A 17224-nucleotide genomic window follows, 5' to 3' on the forward strand; every position below is an offset into this window, starting at 1 on the left:
CTGCTGCTTGCTATTGTCTATCCAATGCTACCTCACAATGAGAATCTCAGAAGCAAAACATGGGTATGCTTTCAATGCATCTAACATGCTTTCAATGCATCCGTTGTCCACCCTGGACTGGCCTGTTGTTACAACCAGCCTGATAGGTCAAAGAGGTATACACCTCTATCCCCAAATACAGATCTTCTAAAATAATCAGACTAATTTATTATAATAGATGGCCCATCTCCATATAGGGCTGAGTAACACTCTTTATAAAGAGAGATGGAGACCAGGGGGAGACAGACCAGGGGGAGACACGAGACACCGGACAGCCTGAAGGTAAGCATATAGAGGCAGTCTGCTGAGGAGGGCAAAGATAATCATTACAGGACCTAACAATAGTCATAACCACACATAGCCTGCTATTGGTCTACTTGTCTACTTCATTTTCAGTCGAGATCCTTTCCACCAAACGTATCCCAGGGGTGACCAACAGGTAAGAATCACAATCTTCTAAAATAGATGTTCAACAACATGAAAACTATAACAGCTTGCCAAATATGCATATTAATGCAAAACATTTGAGTGTCTGTACGCATCAATGTAGTCAATTTGTACAGATGTACACAGTCTTTTGTTGAAGATAATTTTTATGCAACGCAGGAAAGGCAGATGAGCTTTGTGAGTTACATGAATTCACTGAAAACCAATACTAACATACAGTTAAATGAACTGTTCATGAAGCCTACTTTTGGCCAGCTAATAATAGCCTAACCACCGATCAAGCAACATTATGGACGTTCAAATCCTTTGGCTGTAGGATTATATTGCATAATACATATTTCCTGTATAGTAATTACGTGTTGTCAGTGTCATCACTACACAAGCTGTAGATTTCAGCTACAGTGGACCTAGTTACTTTTTGTCTGCTCTGAACCTCACATGTTTTGATTTATATTCAATGTTGCTTTACTCACCTACATATTGTTCAGTTAAACTCTTATTAATCTTTGACTCTGCCTCTGCCTTGACCTTTGTGTCTATTTTAGGCTTATATTTTAAAGTTCTATTGTTCTGCCATGACCTTTATGCTATGGTACGATATATTACTCATATACAGTACACCTGTATACATACAGTAGTGATACTAGTATACCATTTTCCAATTAACTTAGGTCTTTGGTGGAAAATGTTTGGGATCAAATGTTTGATTTACATTATGCTTTCCAAAAATGGTACCAGAGAGAAGTGAAATACAGCCCTGGTGCCCTAAAGTTGTTGATGTATTTAATATTCTTTAATATTAGTGCTTTACACTGATATTAGGTTATTACCACAATATGCATGGTTCCCTTTGTCATTAACAGAATAAAATGTAAAACTATCAAAATATGGTTGATATTGTAAAAAATACTGCAAAGTATGAAGCTCTAAATGGTTGTTCTTTCGTAAGTTTGAGAAACGTTTATCATGAGAATCCTGGCATACAACAAACCATGGCAACAGTGAGAACTGGCACAAGTAAATTGGGAAGTTTAGCAAATTCAACCTTTATAATAATAGATACATACCTGCACAGATTTAAGAATGGGGGCCGCGTTGATGGCAGAGCTTGGGGCTGCATTAACTCAAACCTTGTAGTGTATAAAATATGTACATATGTATGTATTCAACACTCTTCCTGCCTTTACAGGTTTAAAAATGGGGGACAGTTTGATGGCAGAGTTTGGCGTCGCAGCTTCCTTTCTGCGTAAGTCAGACAAGGAGCGTATGGAATGCCAGACGAGACCCTTTGACATAAAGAGAGAGTGCTATGTGCCTGACCCTGAGGTAGAATACGTCAAGGCCACAATCACCAGCAGAGATGGGGCTAAAGTCACCGCTGAGACGGAGTTTGGAAAGGTAAATATTTTGGTGAAAAACATTTCTGAAAATATATGACCTGGAAAATCACAAGATAATCATTTGTTCTACTAGGATAACTCTATGATTAATGAAAAATGAGTTATGAACTGAAATGAGTTATGCTCTTTAATGTTTAAAATCTTTCTAACAAGAGACAACAAAGAGCATAATCTTAACTTGAAATCTTTAACTTCCATGCAAATCTCGCATTACATGTAAATGGATGATTTGTGAAAATGTTACAATGTGTAATCTCAAATTAAGATTTGTCTCAAATGGAATACTTCTGCACATTGAAAATGTAAAAAAAACGATTTAATTTTCTCTTCTTTCAGACTGTTACTGTGAAGGAGGATGATGTCCACCCCCAGAACCCGCCAAAGTTTGATAAAATTGAGGACATGGCGATGTTCACCTTCTTGCACGAGCCCGCTGTGCTGTTTAACCTCAAAGAGCGTTACGCAGCCTGGATGATCTATGTAAGCAATGACCTGTCTGCTAATATCTCCAATAAATCAATGTATTAATTCAAATGAATTAAACTAAATCTTCGGTATTCTCCTTGTCTTTGACAGACCTACTCAGGGCTATTCTGTGTCACTGTCAACCCATACAAATGGCTGCCAGTGTATGATCAGTCGGTAGTCAACGCATATAGAGGCAAGAAGAGGAGTGAAGCGCCACCTCACATTTTCTCCATATCTGACAATGCTTACCAGTACATGTTGTCAGGTAAAATAAAAATATAACTTTTCATCTACATTAGTGCTGAGCGATTAACCAACTTTTTTTTTTTTTTTGGGGGGGGGGGGGGATTAAATACATAATTGACCGTCTTTACCTGAATTCCATTTCGTTAATTATTTTCGTAAACCCCAACGCCTGTTTCAAATCAACGAGAGAGTGGGACGCTGGGCTGAAGGGAGTCGTAGTTTTCATTAAGCAAATATTCAACCGAGTTCAGCACAGGAACGTGGAAATTAACTACAATTACCAAAATCCATTGACCCTGTTACGTTAGGTTAGATACACACGGAAGCAAAGACCACATGAGAGAGGAATGTAAACAACACAATGATAAGGGAGAGGGGGGCTAGAGACAGTTTGTGAAAGTATTATTACTTCAGACAGTTCTCACCATGCTTAGGCAGGCTAGCCTAGCTAAATAGGATGACTAAAGACAGTACAGTATGGGGAGAGGGGAGAACTTTGTTTGGCTGATTGGCTGCTACTGCCTGAGCAGAGATGAGATGATGACTTTTAAGGAATGATAATAACACATTCATTAAATAAAAACGAAGTCATATTCACAACTGAAATATTTTATTATTGATGTCTACTGATGTCTATTGATCTACCCAATGTGAGACAATTGGATATTTTCAATGTTTTGGCAACTGGATTTTCACTATTTGGCTTTTGGAATTTCTGTTAAAAACCTAAAATTATTTTTATGTTATTATTTCATAATGCATTTAATGTTTAAAAATAAAATATAAATGTAATAATCAAACCGAAACCGAACTGACTCCAAAAAGCACTCATCGCTCTGCACTAGTCTACAGTGACATAAAATGTTTTTAAATGACACATTTACTGATACTTCTCTTTCAACAGACAGGGAAAATCAGTCTGTCCTTATCACGTAAGTACATCAACCAAAGGTTATATCCATTTGAAGCTTTTTAAAGTTAAGAGAAATTCTGAGACATTAACATATTTATTTTTAAATCCCAGTGGAGAATCCGGTGCTGGAAAGACTGTTAACACCAAGAGAGTCATCCAGTATTTTGCCAGCATTGCTGCTGTTAGCGGAAAGAAAAGTGTATCAGAAGAAAAAAAGGTAAAATAGAATGCAAATATTCAGCATTTCTCAATTTGCATGTAGCAGCATTGCAAAGCTGTTACTAAATCATGGCCACCACAAATTTCATTTTTTATTTATTTATATAATATAAAAAATAAATAATAAAATAAATAATTTTGGGCAAAATTAAACCAGATATAAGTATGTAGAAAATATAATGGAGCAATATATTTCTTAATAAGATCATCTTTCAGAACGAACAATCACCAAAGTAAAAACAAAACAGTCTGTGTTTTGTCATGCGGCCACCATTGATTTTGTTATAATGTTTGAGTCACTCAGATAGCATAAGAACAAAGCATAAGAACTAGGCATAAGCCATGGCATAATGTGTATAGTTGTTGAATGAAATTAGCTTTAAAAAATAAAGAATAATAAACTTAGTCCCATGGCATTGCCCCCCCCAACGCACACACACACACACACACACACACACACACACACACACACACACACACACACACACACACACACACACACACACACACACACACACACACACACACAAACACCTTTGCAACCCCTGCAGAAAAAAACCCTAAATGAAACATGCAATCATTATTAATCCTAAATTAAACATTCCTCACGGCTGGATAAGCATATGTTGACTACAGATCTTTGCAGCATTTTAACACTGTGTGGTTGTTGGGTTGTAGGGGACCCTGGAGGATCAAATCATCCAGGCCAATCCTGCCCTGGAGGCTTTTGGTAATGCCAAGACCATCAGGAATGACAACTCCTCCCGATTTGTACGTTCGGTCTTTGTTCTCAGTCAAATATAACTTAAATCTTATCATACATGTTCATCTTATCTGTTGTATTTTATGTTTGACATTTATTATGATACAATTAGTTGATGTCATGACATCAGCTAATTGTCCTCATGTCCATCAGCTAATCAACCCTTTTGGGACTGTAGATCATATCAAATATGTATGTGTGCAACAGAGCTGGGTTTCAATAGTATTTGTTTTCTTTTAAATATTTTCTGTGTTTGCTTGAGAACCAGATAGGTGGAATTTAAACTTGTAGGACTATTCCATCAGTTCCATTACACCATGCAAGCTCAATCATGTGCACTTAAGGTATTCAAAAAGAAAACAAATACTACTTGAACTCTGATCTAATATGATTATTCATTTCTGCTTTGACAATAACTTACAGGGTAAATTCATCCGAATTCATTTTGGAGTCACTGGGAAGCTTTCATCTGCTGACATTGAGACTTGTGAGTACAACACTCAATTTGCCCAGGCTTGAACAGATCTATTTGACAGGAGACACATTAATACCAAAAGCACTTTTCCATACTGATCAGATCTTCTGGAGAAGTCACGTGTAACTTTCCAGCTCAAGGCTGAGAGAGACTATCACATCTTCTACCAGATCCTGTCCCAACAGAAACCAGAACTTCTGGGTGAGTATTGAAACATCAAACTGAATAGGGTTGATGTCAATTCTGGATTAAACTGAACATTTCTGATGAAATCCAATTAAATTCTTATGATGCAGCATAGCCAGCCCAGGCAGTGTACTACCCCTATCCCCCCACTGTGAAACTCACAACACAATATAGGGTGATTTATGTAGTAACAATTATTTAAATTACATTTAAGCACACAGCATTAAAATCCAATGCACACAAAAAAATCTCCAGCTGCAGTTTTTCGCAGTGGTGTAATGTACTTAAGTAAAAATAATTTAAAGTACGTACTATTTAAGTAGTTTTTGGGGGGTATCTGTACTTTCATTTATTATTTCTATTTTTGACTACTTTTACTCCATTACATTACAAGAAAATAATGTACTTTTTATTCCTTACATTTTCCCTGACACCCAAAAGTTACATTTTGAACGCTTAGCAGGACAGGAAAATTGTCCAATTCATGCACTTATCAAGAGAACACCCATGGTCATCCCTACTGCTACTGCCTCTGATCTGGCAGACTCACTAAACACAAATGCTTCGTTTGTAAATTATGTCTGAGTGTTGAACTGTGCCCCTGGCAATCCGTAAATAAAAATAGAAAATTGTGTCATCTGGTTTGCCTAATATAAGACATTTTAAATCATTTATTCTTTACTTTTGATACTTAAGTACATTTAAAACCAAATACGTTTACTAAAGTAGTATCTTACTATGTGACTTTTACTTTTACTTGAGTCATTTTCTTTTAAGGTATCTTTACTTTTACTCAAGTATGAAAATTGGGTCCTTTTTCCACCACTGGTTTTTCGAAACTCTAATGACTAATTTGCCTTCCTGTCAATTTATAATATAAATCAATGGCAATTTTCTAATTGACCCCAACCCTAATACTAAGTATATTATGTTATGACCTATACCACAGCATGAACACACATAAACTGAGCTGTTCAATTCTTTTCAGAAATGCTACTCATCACCAGCAATCCCTATGACTATGCCTTCATCTCCCAAGGAGAGATTGCTGTAACCTCCATTAATGATTCAGATGAGCTAATGGCTACTGATGTGAGTAATATATCTATATACTGTATATGCAATAATATTCCAACCCCTTCTCCAATGCAAAACAATTACCTTAATTTGGGACTAGGATGCCTTTGATGTGCTGGGCTTCTCCCAAGAGGAGAAGAATGGCATTTATAAGCTGACTGGTGCCATCATGCACTACGGCAACATGAAGTTCAAGAATAAGCAGCGGGAGGAGCAAGCAGAGGCAGATGGCACTGAGGGTGAGTGATGAGGATTTAAAACCTCTCACTTCATTATGCAGTAGTATCTGATAAATAAAAATCCATTAGATTGCCTCCACCAATCATAAAACATTGCCATTCTAGATCTTGACAAAGCGGCATATCTGATGTGCCTGAACTCTGCTGACCTAGTCAAGGGGCTGTGTCACCCAAGGGTCAAAGTAGGAAATGAGTGGGTCACCAAAGGTCAGAATGTCAACCAGGTGAGTCTCCAAAATGTTTTTATAATATTGAGCATAAAACTTGTCTACAAAGTTGCTAGGATGCTCATACCTAGAATAACCTATTGAGCATGCTTTTTAGTCCAGGACTAGGCCTAATGTGTGTCTAGGAAACTGTCCCTATGTGTTTATGTTGAGGCTATGTTGAGATAATTTATATTCTCAATATTTTGTAGGTGTACTACGCTGTTGGTGCACTAGCAAAGAAAATTTACGAGAACATGTTCCTCTGGATGGTGATAAGAATCAACCTTTCCCTGGACACTAAGAACGCTCGTCAGCACTACATTGGTGTGCTGGACATTGCTGGCTTTGAGATTTTTGATGTGAGTGTCAATTTGATTTTAAAAAAGGACGCATGAAAAAATGTATCTAGAACATTACAGCTGACAAAATAAAGTAACTGTGAACTTCTATTTCAGTTCAACACCTTTGAGCAGCTGTGCATCAACTTCACTAATGAGAAGCTGCAACAGTTCTTCAACCACCACATGTTTGTGCTGGAGCAGGAAGAGTATAAGAAAGAGGGCATCATCTGGGAGTTCATTGACTTTGGCATGGACTTGGCTGCCTGCATTGACCTCATTGAAAGGGTTGGTATCTTCAGTTGTGCAGTAGTTTATATGATGTATCCTAAGTCATCTTTGAGATTACTTAGGAAAGGACAAACAAAGGACAGTCTTCATAAATGTGCTTCAATGACACATTATTCTGATATTTATTCACAATGATTTTCCCTTAACATTAATTCATTTTCATTCATTCCTTCCACTAGCCCATGGGTATCATGTCCATCCTTGAAGAGGAGTGCATGTTTCCTAAGGCCAGTGATAATACATTCAAAGCTAAGCTGTATGATACGCATCTCGGCAAAAATGCATGCTTCCAGAAGCCTAGGATTGTTAAGGGTAAACCAGAGGCCCATTTCTCCATGGTTCACTATGCTGGCATTGTTGACTACAACATTGGTAACTGGCTGGTGAAGAACAAGGACCCCCTGAATGAGACTGTGGTTGGACTGTTCCAGAAGTCAAGTCTTAAGTTCCTGGCCAACCTCTTTGCAAACTATGCTGGTGCAGAAGGAGGTACTATGTGTTTATATCTGAAAAGACTACAACACACTCAAATAAATAATCCACAGTATATGATAGTAGTAATAATAATATATTTAAATAGTTATTTCATTATCATCCAGCACCTGAAGAAAAAGCGGCTGGAGGAAAAAAGAAGAAAGGCTCTTCCTTCCAGACTGTGTCTGCATTGCACAGGGTAAATCTGAGCTTAAATCAATATATGTATGATGTTTTCACGTGTCAGAATATTAACAAATGTATTATATTTGCACTAAATTTGAGATTCCAGTATGTTGTGTTAGGCATGTTAGCATTAAATGCCGTTGTGACTCGTGAGGTACTTGGAGACTCATTCACTGATGGAAAATTCTACATTTGTCATACTGACAGGAGAACTTGGGTAAACTCATGACCAACTTGAGGTCTACTCACCCCCACTTTGTGCGTTGCATCATCCCCAATGAGACCAAGACTCCTGGGGCCATGGAGAATCCTCTGGTCATGCACCAGCTGCGCTGTAACGGTGTGCTGGAAGGCATCAGGATCTGCAGAAAGGGCTTCCCCAACAGAATCCTGTATGCCGACTTCAAACAAAGGTAAAAATAACCATTTATTTCCTTTCTAAAAAAAATTCAATTGTTTAACTATTCAAATGTTCCCTTTTTTAAGATAATTGCTTTCTGATTTAAATTCAGATACCGCATCCTCAATCCAAATGCTATCCCTGAGGGTCAGTTCATGGATAACATGAAGGCATCAGAAAAACTGTTGGGCTCTTTGGATATTGACCACACCCAGTACAGATTAGGACACACGAAGGTAAATTATCTAATGGTGCGTTCGTAACCAAGTAGGAAGTAGGAATTTACCACATTCGACTCAAAATAATCCACTTGAACTCCCCTCCAGCTGGTAATTACTAGTGGGAAACTCATCTATCATCCTGAGCTCCCACTTCTTCAACATACTGACATCTGACGTGACTTACTAAGGAAATTACCACGATAACAGCATTATCGGGCGTAACATAGTTTATAAAAGCAATCTATTAATATGTTTTTTGAACACTATAATTTGTTGACAAGCCTGATAGCTGTACTTTTAGTTTATGGTTCACGCAGCTTGAAAGCCATTAGCCAATCAGCATTTTTTTTATGATTTCAAAGCACGTGAATGCATTCAAATGGTAAATGCAGACCTACCACTTGGTTATGAACGCAACATAAATTCCAGGATGGAATCGTAGCAGCAATTAGGGGGTCCAAGCAGTATATTAACACTACATCACCATCTGGCCAACCTGAGCAATGCCTCTTGAAATAACTTCTGATGTACCACTGATCATGCTTATCTAATTTTATGTCTCTTGGGCAAATGGGTCGAGTCAAGAGATAAAAATAGATACTTGGTATAGTGCCATAATGTAGTAGATCCATATATACAATGAGCAATTAAAAGCATAGTGACCATACTGCTTGCGATAGACTTCCTTTATAATTTAGTAACTCTTGGTCAACATGCTGGCTTGGAAATTGTAAAATCAATTGCTCATTACAGGGCCACCTTGTCGTCAATGTGTGCCATTTTCCTAGAGGCATGACAGTTTTGGGTAACTGTGGGATACCACATTCAAGTTATTTATGGTAATCTGGCAGAAAAATGCAATCCTACCAAATACAAGAAGGCCTTTGTGTATCATTAGGTGTTCTTCAAGGCTGGTCTCCTGGGTCTACTGGAGGAGATGAGAGACGATCGTCTCGCTCTTATCATCACTGGCCTCCAGGCCAGATCACGTGGTCTACTTGCCAGAATTGAGTTCCAGAAAATGGTTGACCGCAGGTAGGAATGAGAATAGCTTAAACCTTTTCAGACAACGTGTATGGGGTGAGGAAAGGTTGAATGAACTATATTTTATAAAACTTTTGCAGGGATGCCTTACTTGTGATCCAATGGAACATTCGTGCCTTCATGGGTGTCAAGAATTGGCCCTGGATGAAGATGTACTTCAAGATCAAACCTCTGCTGAAGTCAGCAGAGACTGAGAAGGAGATGGCCAACATGAAGGAAGAATTCCTGAAGCTTAAAGAGGCTTATGCTAAAAGTGAAGCCCGTAGAAAGGAGCTGGAAGAGAAGATGGTCTCCATTCTCCAAGAGAAGAACGACCTGCAACTCGCTGTCCAAACTGTGAGTAACATTAACTGCACTACAGTTACTTTGCTGCAGTCACATCTTTGGTCAAAATGGCCTTACTAGTTAGCTTTTAGCCATAAGCTATAAAGAGAAATGGAAAAACAGAGAGAAAAGAGACATGATTTTCTAAATAGATACATACAATCAGTGCACCATTTGTCAATCATTTGTAGTGTCCAAATATTTTGCCTCCGAGCAAACATCTGAGCATTGGAGAATTTGATATACTTCTTGACAGCAAGAAGACACTATTGTTGATGCTGAAGAGAGATGTGAGGGTCTGATCAAAAGCAAAATCCAGCTTGAGGCCAAAGCAAAAGAGCTGACAGAAAGACTGGAGGATGAGGAGGAGATGAATTCAGAGCTAACCGCTAAGAAGAGGAAGCTGGAGGATGAGTGCTCAGAACTCAAAAAGGACATTGATGATCTGGAGCTCACTCTGGCTAAAGTGGAGAAGGAAAAGCATGCCACAGAGAACAAGGTAAAATAAGTTGGTCTTCCTTGTGATGTTAAAACTACAATTAAATATTTTGGATAAAAGTGTAATGACACACTGTTTTCTTAGGTTAAAAACCTTACTGAAGAGATGGCAGCTCTGGATGAAATCATTGCCAAGCTGACCAAGGAGAAGAAGGCTCTCCAAGAGGCTCATCAACAAACACTTGATGACCTGCAGAGTGAGGAGGACAAAGTCAACACGCTGACCAAGGCCAAAGCCAAACTGGAACAGCAAGTTGATGATGTGAGTATCAAATAGGAATTCATCAAATGTATAACAAAATTAGTACTATCCTAAAAACAAGCTCCAGTGAATTGGTTACTCCAAATATTGTTTAATATATAATTTATCAGCTTGAAGGGTCTCTGGAGCAAGAAAAGAAGGTGAGAATGGACCTTGAGAGAGCCAAGAGAAAGCTGGAGGGAGATTTAAAGTTGACCCAGGAGAGCCTAATGGACCTGGAGAATGACAAGCAGCAGATGGAGGAGAGAATGAAGAAGTAAGATCAGAGATCAAAATATGCTAACAAAGTATTATTCAATAGAAAACACTAAAAATGCATATTCATCTCAATAGGAAGGACTTTGAGATGAGCCAACTCAACAGCAAGATTGAGGATGAGCAGGCCATGAGTGCACAGCTTCAGAAAAAACTGAAGGAGCTGCAGGTAATTCAAGACAATTGTTGAAACATTTTAATTCTAAAAGTCACATTTGAACTAGATTTAATTGAATTCCTACTATTTTAGGCCCGCATTGAAGAATTAGAGGAAGAGCTGGAGGCTGAAAGAGCTGCCCGTGCCAAGGTGGAGAAACAGAGGGCAGACTTGGCCAGAGAGCTAGAAGAGATCAGTGAGAGGCTGGAGGAGGCTGGTGGAGCCACTGCTGCCCAGATTGAGATGAACAAGAAGAGGGAGGCTGAGTTCCAGAAGGTGCGCAGAGACCTTGAAGAGGCTACCCTGCAGCATGAGGCTACAGCTGCCACTCTGAGGAAGAAAAATGCTGACAGTGTAGCTGACCTGGGAGAGCAGATTGACAACCTTCAGAGAGTGAAGCAGAAGCTGGAGAAAGAGAAGAGTGAGCTCAGGCTGGAGCTGGATGATGTGGTCTCCAACATGGAGCAGATTGTCAAGTCCAAAGTATGTGGTATCATTGGTAAATCAAAGAAAAAAAATGTATACATGCTTTTTAAAGATGCAATCTGGTGATGCTGTTCTGTCATTCAAAAACAAATCTGTTTTTAGACAAACTTGGAGAAAATGTGCCGTACTCTAGAGGACCAGATGAGTGAATACAGGACGAAAGCTGAGGAAGGACAGCGATCCATCAATGATTTCACCATGCAGAAAGCAAAGCTTCAAACTGAGAATGGTATATTTACAAAAAAAGAATAAATTGAACAACCACAATAAATTACCCGATTAAGTAATATAATTTAAAATAATTTGAATTGCATGTAAACAGGTGAATTTGCCAGACAGTTGGAGGAGAAGGACTCTCTGGTCTCTCAACTGACCAGAGGTAAGCAGTCCAATGTTCAGCAGATTGAAGACCTCAAGAGACAACTGGAGGAGGAAGTCAAGGTATTTATACAAATAATGCAGTGTCTCTTATCTAACTACATTCATCATCAGGCATAATTACAGATCCTTTTATAAATTTCCTTACCAGGCCAAGAACGCACTTGCCCATGCAGTGCAGTCTGCTCGCCATGACTCAGATCTGTTGAGGGAGCAGTATGAGGAGGAGCAGGAGGCCAAGGCTGAGCTGCAGCGTGGCATGTCCAAGGCTAATGCTGAGGTGGCTCAGTGGAGAACCAAGTATGAAACTGATGCCATCCAGAAGACTGAGGAGCTTGAAGACGCAAAGTAAGGATGTTTTATTACTTTCTCTTACTTTTCAGGCTATTGAACCTTGTCTGAAAGAGCGATACACAAAGGTACATGATAAATAATAGATGGATTACCTGTTACACTACCAATATATATTAGAGAAAAATGGCAGCTGTTCAGAAATGTGTTTCTCATCTATGTCAATCTAGGAAGAAACTGGCTCAGCGTCTGCAGGATGCAGAGGAAGCTGTGGAAGCTGTAAATGCTAAATGTTCATCCCTGGAGAAGACTAAACACAGACTCCAGAATGAGATTGAAGATCTCATGGTGGATGTGGAGAGATCCAATGCAGCTGCTGCCTCTCTGGACAAGAAGCAAAGGAACTTTGACAAGGTAAGAAAAAAACACAAGTCCTATTAGCCTTCATTATAGTACATGAGGGGCGGCAGGTAGCCTAGTGCGGTGGTTTCCAACCAGTGTGCTGCGGCACCTTTACAATGCAGAAAACCGGTAATCTCTTGCGCAAACCTATGTTAAACTAAATACCTATATTATCAGAGCTAAAGCAAAATATTTCTAGCGCAGACTAATCTGCAGTTGTGAGACTGGTTGGACGAACTGCCAATTACTCTAAAAGGACGTTGGAGGCGGCTTACGGTAGAGAAATTAACATTAAATTCTCTGACAACAGCTTTGGTGGACATTCCGGCAGTCAGCATGCCACAAATCTGAGATAAATTAGCATTTTTTGCATATGGAAAATTTCTGGGATCTTTTATTTCTGCTCATGAAACATGGCACCAACACTTCACATGATGCGTTTATATTTTTGTTCAGTGTCGTTAAAAATAAAACCTATTTAATCTTCAAAAATGTTGTCAGAAAATAGATTATTAGAAATATGGATCCGATGAGAAGGAGGTCATTACCACTAAATAAATTAATAGGGAAATGTTAGCTGTGCTGCAGAATTTTTTTATCCCAACAAAGTGTCATGGTTCAAAAAAAGGTTGTGCTGGCATTATCCTACATCCTACCATTGCCTCCCATTGTGGCCTTGAGTAAGGCACTTAACCCCCTGACCAATTGCTTCCAGACCCCGTTTGTCTTGGGGGTTTGTATTGTGAGTATGAAGACACAGTTCTGTTCTCTGTAAGTTATTGGACAATATTGTCCATCTTATCTGAACCATACTGTATACTGTATTCAAGCCACTTAAAAAAAAGTATGTTTTTCAGGTCTTGGCTGAGTGGAAGCAGAAGTTTGAGGAGTCTCAGACTGAGCTGGAGAGCTCCCAGAAAGAGGCCAGATCTCTCAGCACTGAGCTCTTCAAACTCAAGAACTCTTATGAGGAGTCTCTGGATCATCTGGAGACCATGAAGAGGGAGAACAAGAACCTCCAAGGTCAGAGCATTAGCATTAATTGACCTATATAACTTAGTCAATAAAATAATTTTACTTTTTGGAGATCAGTTATGCCAAAAAGTTTCTAATGTACAGCAATATTTTCCACAGAGGAAATTTCTGACCTGACTGAGCAGCTTGGTGAAGGAGGAAAGAGCATCCATGAACTGGAGAAGATCCGTAAACAGCTGGAGCAGGAGAAGGCTGAGATACAGTCTGCTCTAGAGGAAGCTGAGGTGAGAATAGAAAACATTTACAGATAGTGAAAGTACCAACATTTAATTAAGAGTTTACAAACTATGTGTGGCTGTGTTCTCATAGGCCTCCCTAGAGCATGAGGAGGGCAAGATCCTGAGAGCTCAGTTGGAGTTCAATCAGGTGAAAGCTGACATTGAAAGGAAGCTGGTAGAGAAGGATGAGGAAATGGAGATGAATAAGAGGAACCAGCAGAGAGTTGTGGATACCCTGCAAAGCTCCCTGGAGGCAGAGACTCGCAGCAGGAATGAAGCTCTCAGGCTGAAGAAGAAGATGGAGGGAGATCTCAATGAGATGGAGATCCAGCTCAGCCAGGCCAACAGGCAGGCATCAGAGGCCCAGAAGCAACTTAAGGGTCTCCATTCCCATCTGAAGGTATTACTTCCACACCACTGAATTAAAAACATTGCTTGTGCATTCAGAAAAAGAAAAAACCACACTGTTTAGTGTAGTAAATGTATATAAAGTAAATAGTAAATCTAGTAAAATCAGTAATTCTTTCTACAGGATTCTCAACTGCAGCTGGATGATGCTCTTCGTAGCAATGATGACCTGAAGGAGAACATTGCCATTGTGGAGAGACGGAACAACCTGATGCAGGCTGAACTGGATGAGCTGAGAGCCCTGGTGGAGCAGACTGAGAGAGGCCGCAAACTGGCTGAGCAGGAACTGCTGGATGTTAGTGAGAGAGTTCAGCTGCTCCACTCACAGGTAAGTCAGTAATATATAACAGTGTTCTCCTTGAAGCTGGAATCCTTAATGGGGAAACTGCCATGTCTGTTTGCGAAATTACAACAACAAATAAGTTACTGCAAACAACAAACACTGTTTTGTCCCTTTGGACATCATTGCAAGCACAATAAAACAGCAGCAAATGTACTGTACCATGTTGTGCAACGCTCCTCACCTCTGCTTTGTCAACAAAACAAAACAATAACAATGGTATTTGGAAGGACAGTGCCACTGTTTCCTCTACTACGGATTCCATCTTTAAATGTCTGCTACTTGAGGTACGTATAGGTAATATAAACATCATTTGTCATATATATGTGTGTAGAACACCAGCCTACTGAGCCAGAAGAAGAAGCTAGAGGGCGACACATCCCAGCTTCAGAATGAAGTGGAGGAGGCCGTGCAGGAGTGTAGAAATGCTGAGGAAAAGGCCAAGAAGGCCATTACTGATGCTGCCATGATGGCAGAAGAGCTGAAGAAGGAGCAGGACACCAGTGCTCACCTGGAGCGCATGAAAAAGAACATGGAGCAGACCATCAAGGACCTGCAGCACCGCCTGGATGAAGCTGAACAAATCGCCATGAAGGGGGGCAAGAAGCAGATCCAGAAGCTGGAGGCCAGAGTAAGTGTCTAAGCTACATTCTCTTCTATTAATTCAATGTCACATATTTCTAGCTCCAATATTGAAAGTAGTGGTAACTAACAAAATAAATGTAAATGTTGTGTTAACATCGATCATATCTTTCTAGGTGAGAGAGCTAGAGACTGAAGTGGAACTGGAGCAAAGGAGGAGCAGTGATTCGGTGAAAGGAGTCCGTAAATATGAGAGACGCATCAAGGAGCTCACATACCAGGTACATTATATACTTTAATTTGACAATGCACAAATACATTAACATGCTCAGAATGAAATGTAAGATATATCTACAGCATTACTATTTTTTCCCTTCTTTTTGTGTGCAGACTGAGGAAGACCGTAAGAATTTGAGCCGCCTGCAGGACCTGGTGGACAAACTGCAGCTGAAGGTCAAATCCTACAAGAGAACTTCAGAGGAGGCTGTAAGTAACCTTCTATCATCCAACTGATGCGTCTGTAATTTTCTAATTGTTTTGTTTGCTAGAAACTTAAATCGTATTAAACATTTTTCACAGGAGGAACAAGCCAATTCCAATTTGGGCAAGTTCCGTAAGATTCAGCATGAACTGGATGAGGCAGAAGAGAGGGCTGATATTGCAGAGTCTCAGGTCAACAAGATGAGAGCCAAGAGTCGTGATGCCAGTTCCAAGGTCCGTGAAGTTGCTGTTTCAATTTAATGTATGGGAAAGCCTAAACTTTGTGGTATCTTGTTTAATGGTCATTTGGATTCTCGATATTAACTCATTGATTCCTGAAGAAAATAAGTAATACATGGATCATCTGTTGCATTGTTACCAAGTAACTATACATACCTGTTCGAAGTTCCACATGGTACAATTTTAACCAGAGTACACAATATTTGGTAGTAAACAGTACACAGTCACATTTAAATGTTCTGTTAATCAATCTATCTATCTACTCTGTCACAGAAAGGAAAGGATGAGGAGTGAGGCCAAGAGTTGTGATGCTGGCTCCCAGGTTAGTTCTTTCAATCAGATGAATTATATTGGTTATCATTTGCAAACTCAAATCATGTATGACGACAGGCCCAACCTTAATTGCTTTTTAAGTATTTGATCTCCAATAAACATACTATCATTCATATTATTGTGCCCTGTCATGGTTTTAAAAAAATCTTCAAAAGCATGACAAATTTTAGTTTCAGTGGTGAGTTACTGTGTGATGGCAAGTAACACATTTATATTTATTGTGATAAATGCCGGACATCTTTGCTTATTTAAATATTTTTGTGGAATATTTCATTTACTACTAGACAGAGTTGGTGTAATTCATGATATTTATAGTGTATTCTATACACTCAAACAAGGAGACCCATTGTTTAATATATAGTTGACAAAGCACAGAATATTGTAAGAATGTTTTTAGTGTTTATTACATTTTAACCTTCATCCATCTTGTGTTACAGAAAGGACATGATGAAGAGTGAAGCTCTCGGATGGACCTTTCTGAAAATCTCCTGACTGTAGTGCTTTAGTTGTTTCTCTATTCTCCATGTAACATGAGCAGAATAAAGAATAAGGTCAAGTTAAACAGCCCCTCTGTGTATTGCTTGATTCTATTATGAACAGGTATGGAATCCACTATTATTCAACAAAATTAAGTTAACACTGGTTTTCATAATATACTGGTAACTTACCTCACAAGGAATCATGAAGACAGACAAACATCTCTCACGTTTGTGTCTGGGGGTGCTTCTGAGCCAAATTGGGTCCCCTAAATGAACAGAAATATTGTAAAAAAACAACAACTAATCAACAACAACTAATTAGACAAAGTGAAACACCTACCAATACCAATGAGCAAATCATATTTTGTTGGCATAAAACTAAGGATTTGTGTGGTTTAATCAAAAATGGATTATTATTAAA

The 17224-nt window shown here is 39.1% G+C and overlaps 1 protein-coding gene across 1 annotated transcript; it reads left to right on the top strand.

The window, feature by feature from the left end:
* The first annotated feature begins 291 nt into the window (after positions 1-291).
* On the top strand, positions 292-16891 carry LOC135517350 (myosin-7-like). Its single transcript, XM_064941566.1, has 40 exons — positions 292-321; positions 436-478; positions 1676-1884; positions 2223-2366; positions 2463-2619; positions 3505-3532; positions 3625-3730; positions 4411-4503; positions 4919-4982; positions 5073-5171; positions 6145-6248; positions 6334-6472; positions 6578-6696; positions 6891-7040; positions 7137-7307; positions 7490-7799; positions 7910-7983; positions 8178-8383; positions 8483-8606; positions 9490-9626; positions 9716-9971; positions 10216-10458; positions 10543-10719; positions 10830-10975; positions 11053-11143; positions 11225-11614; positions 11720-11846; positions 11940-12058; positions 12147-12343; positions 12517-12700; positions 13546-13711; positions 13823-13947; positions 14033-14341; positions 14474-14677; positions 15024-15320; positions 15448-15552; positions 15662-15757; positions 15851-15985; positions 16265-16313; positions 16762-16891. The coding sequence occupies exons 3-39, from the start codon at positions 1684-1686 to the stop codon at positions 16283-16285; spliced, it is 5814 nt and encodes a 1937-aa protein (XP_064797638.1). The 5' UTR covers positions 292-321; positions 436-478; positions 1676-1683; the 3' UTR covers positions 16286-16313; positions 16762-16891.
* Positions 16892-17224: the final 333 nt, after the last annotated feature.

This window comes from Oncorhynchus masou, chromosome 28, assembly GCF_036934945.1.
Source record: "Oncorhynchus masou masou isolate Uvic2021 chromosome 28, UVic_Omas_1.1, whole genome shotgun sequence".
Taxonomy (NCBI): Eukaryota; Metazoa; Chordata; class Actinopteri; order Salmoniformes; family Salmonidae; genus Oncorhynchus; species Oncorhynchus masou.

Excerpts from the sequence above, each read along its gene's own strand:
- LOC135517350 (XM_064941566.1), top strand. The coding sequence starts at position 1,684 with ATGGGGGACAGTTTGATGGCAGAGTTTGGCGTCGCAGCTTCCTTTCTG. Across the intron at positions 12,701-13,545 it reads AGCAAAGGAACTTTGACAAG|GTCTTGGCTGAGTGGAAGCA; the intron begins GTAAGAAAAAAA and ends TATGTTTTTCAG. Across the intron at positions 13,712-13,822 it reads GGAGAACAAGAACCTCCAAG|AGGAAATTTCTGACCTGACT; the intron begins GTCAGAGCATTA and ends TATTTTCCACAG.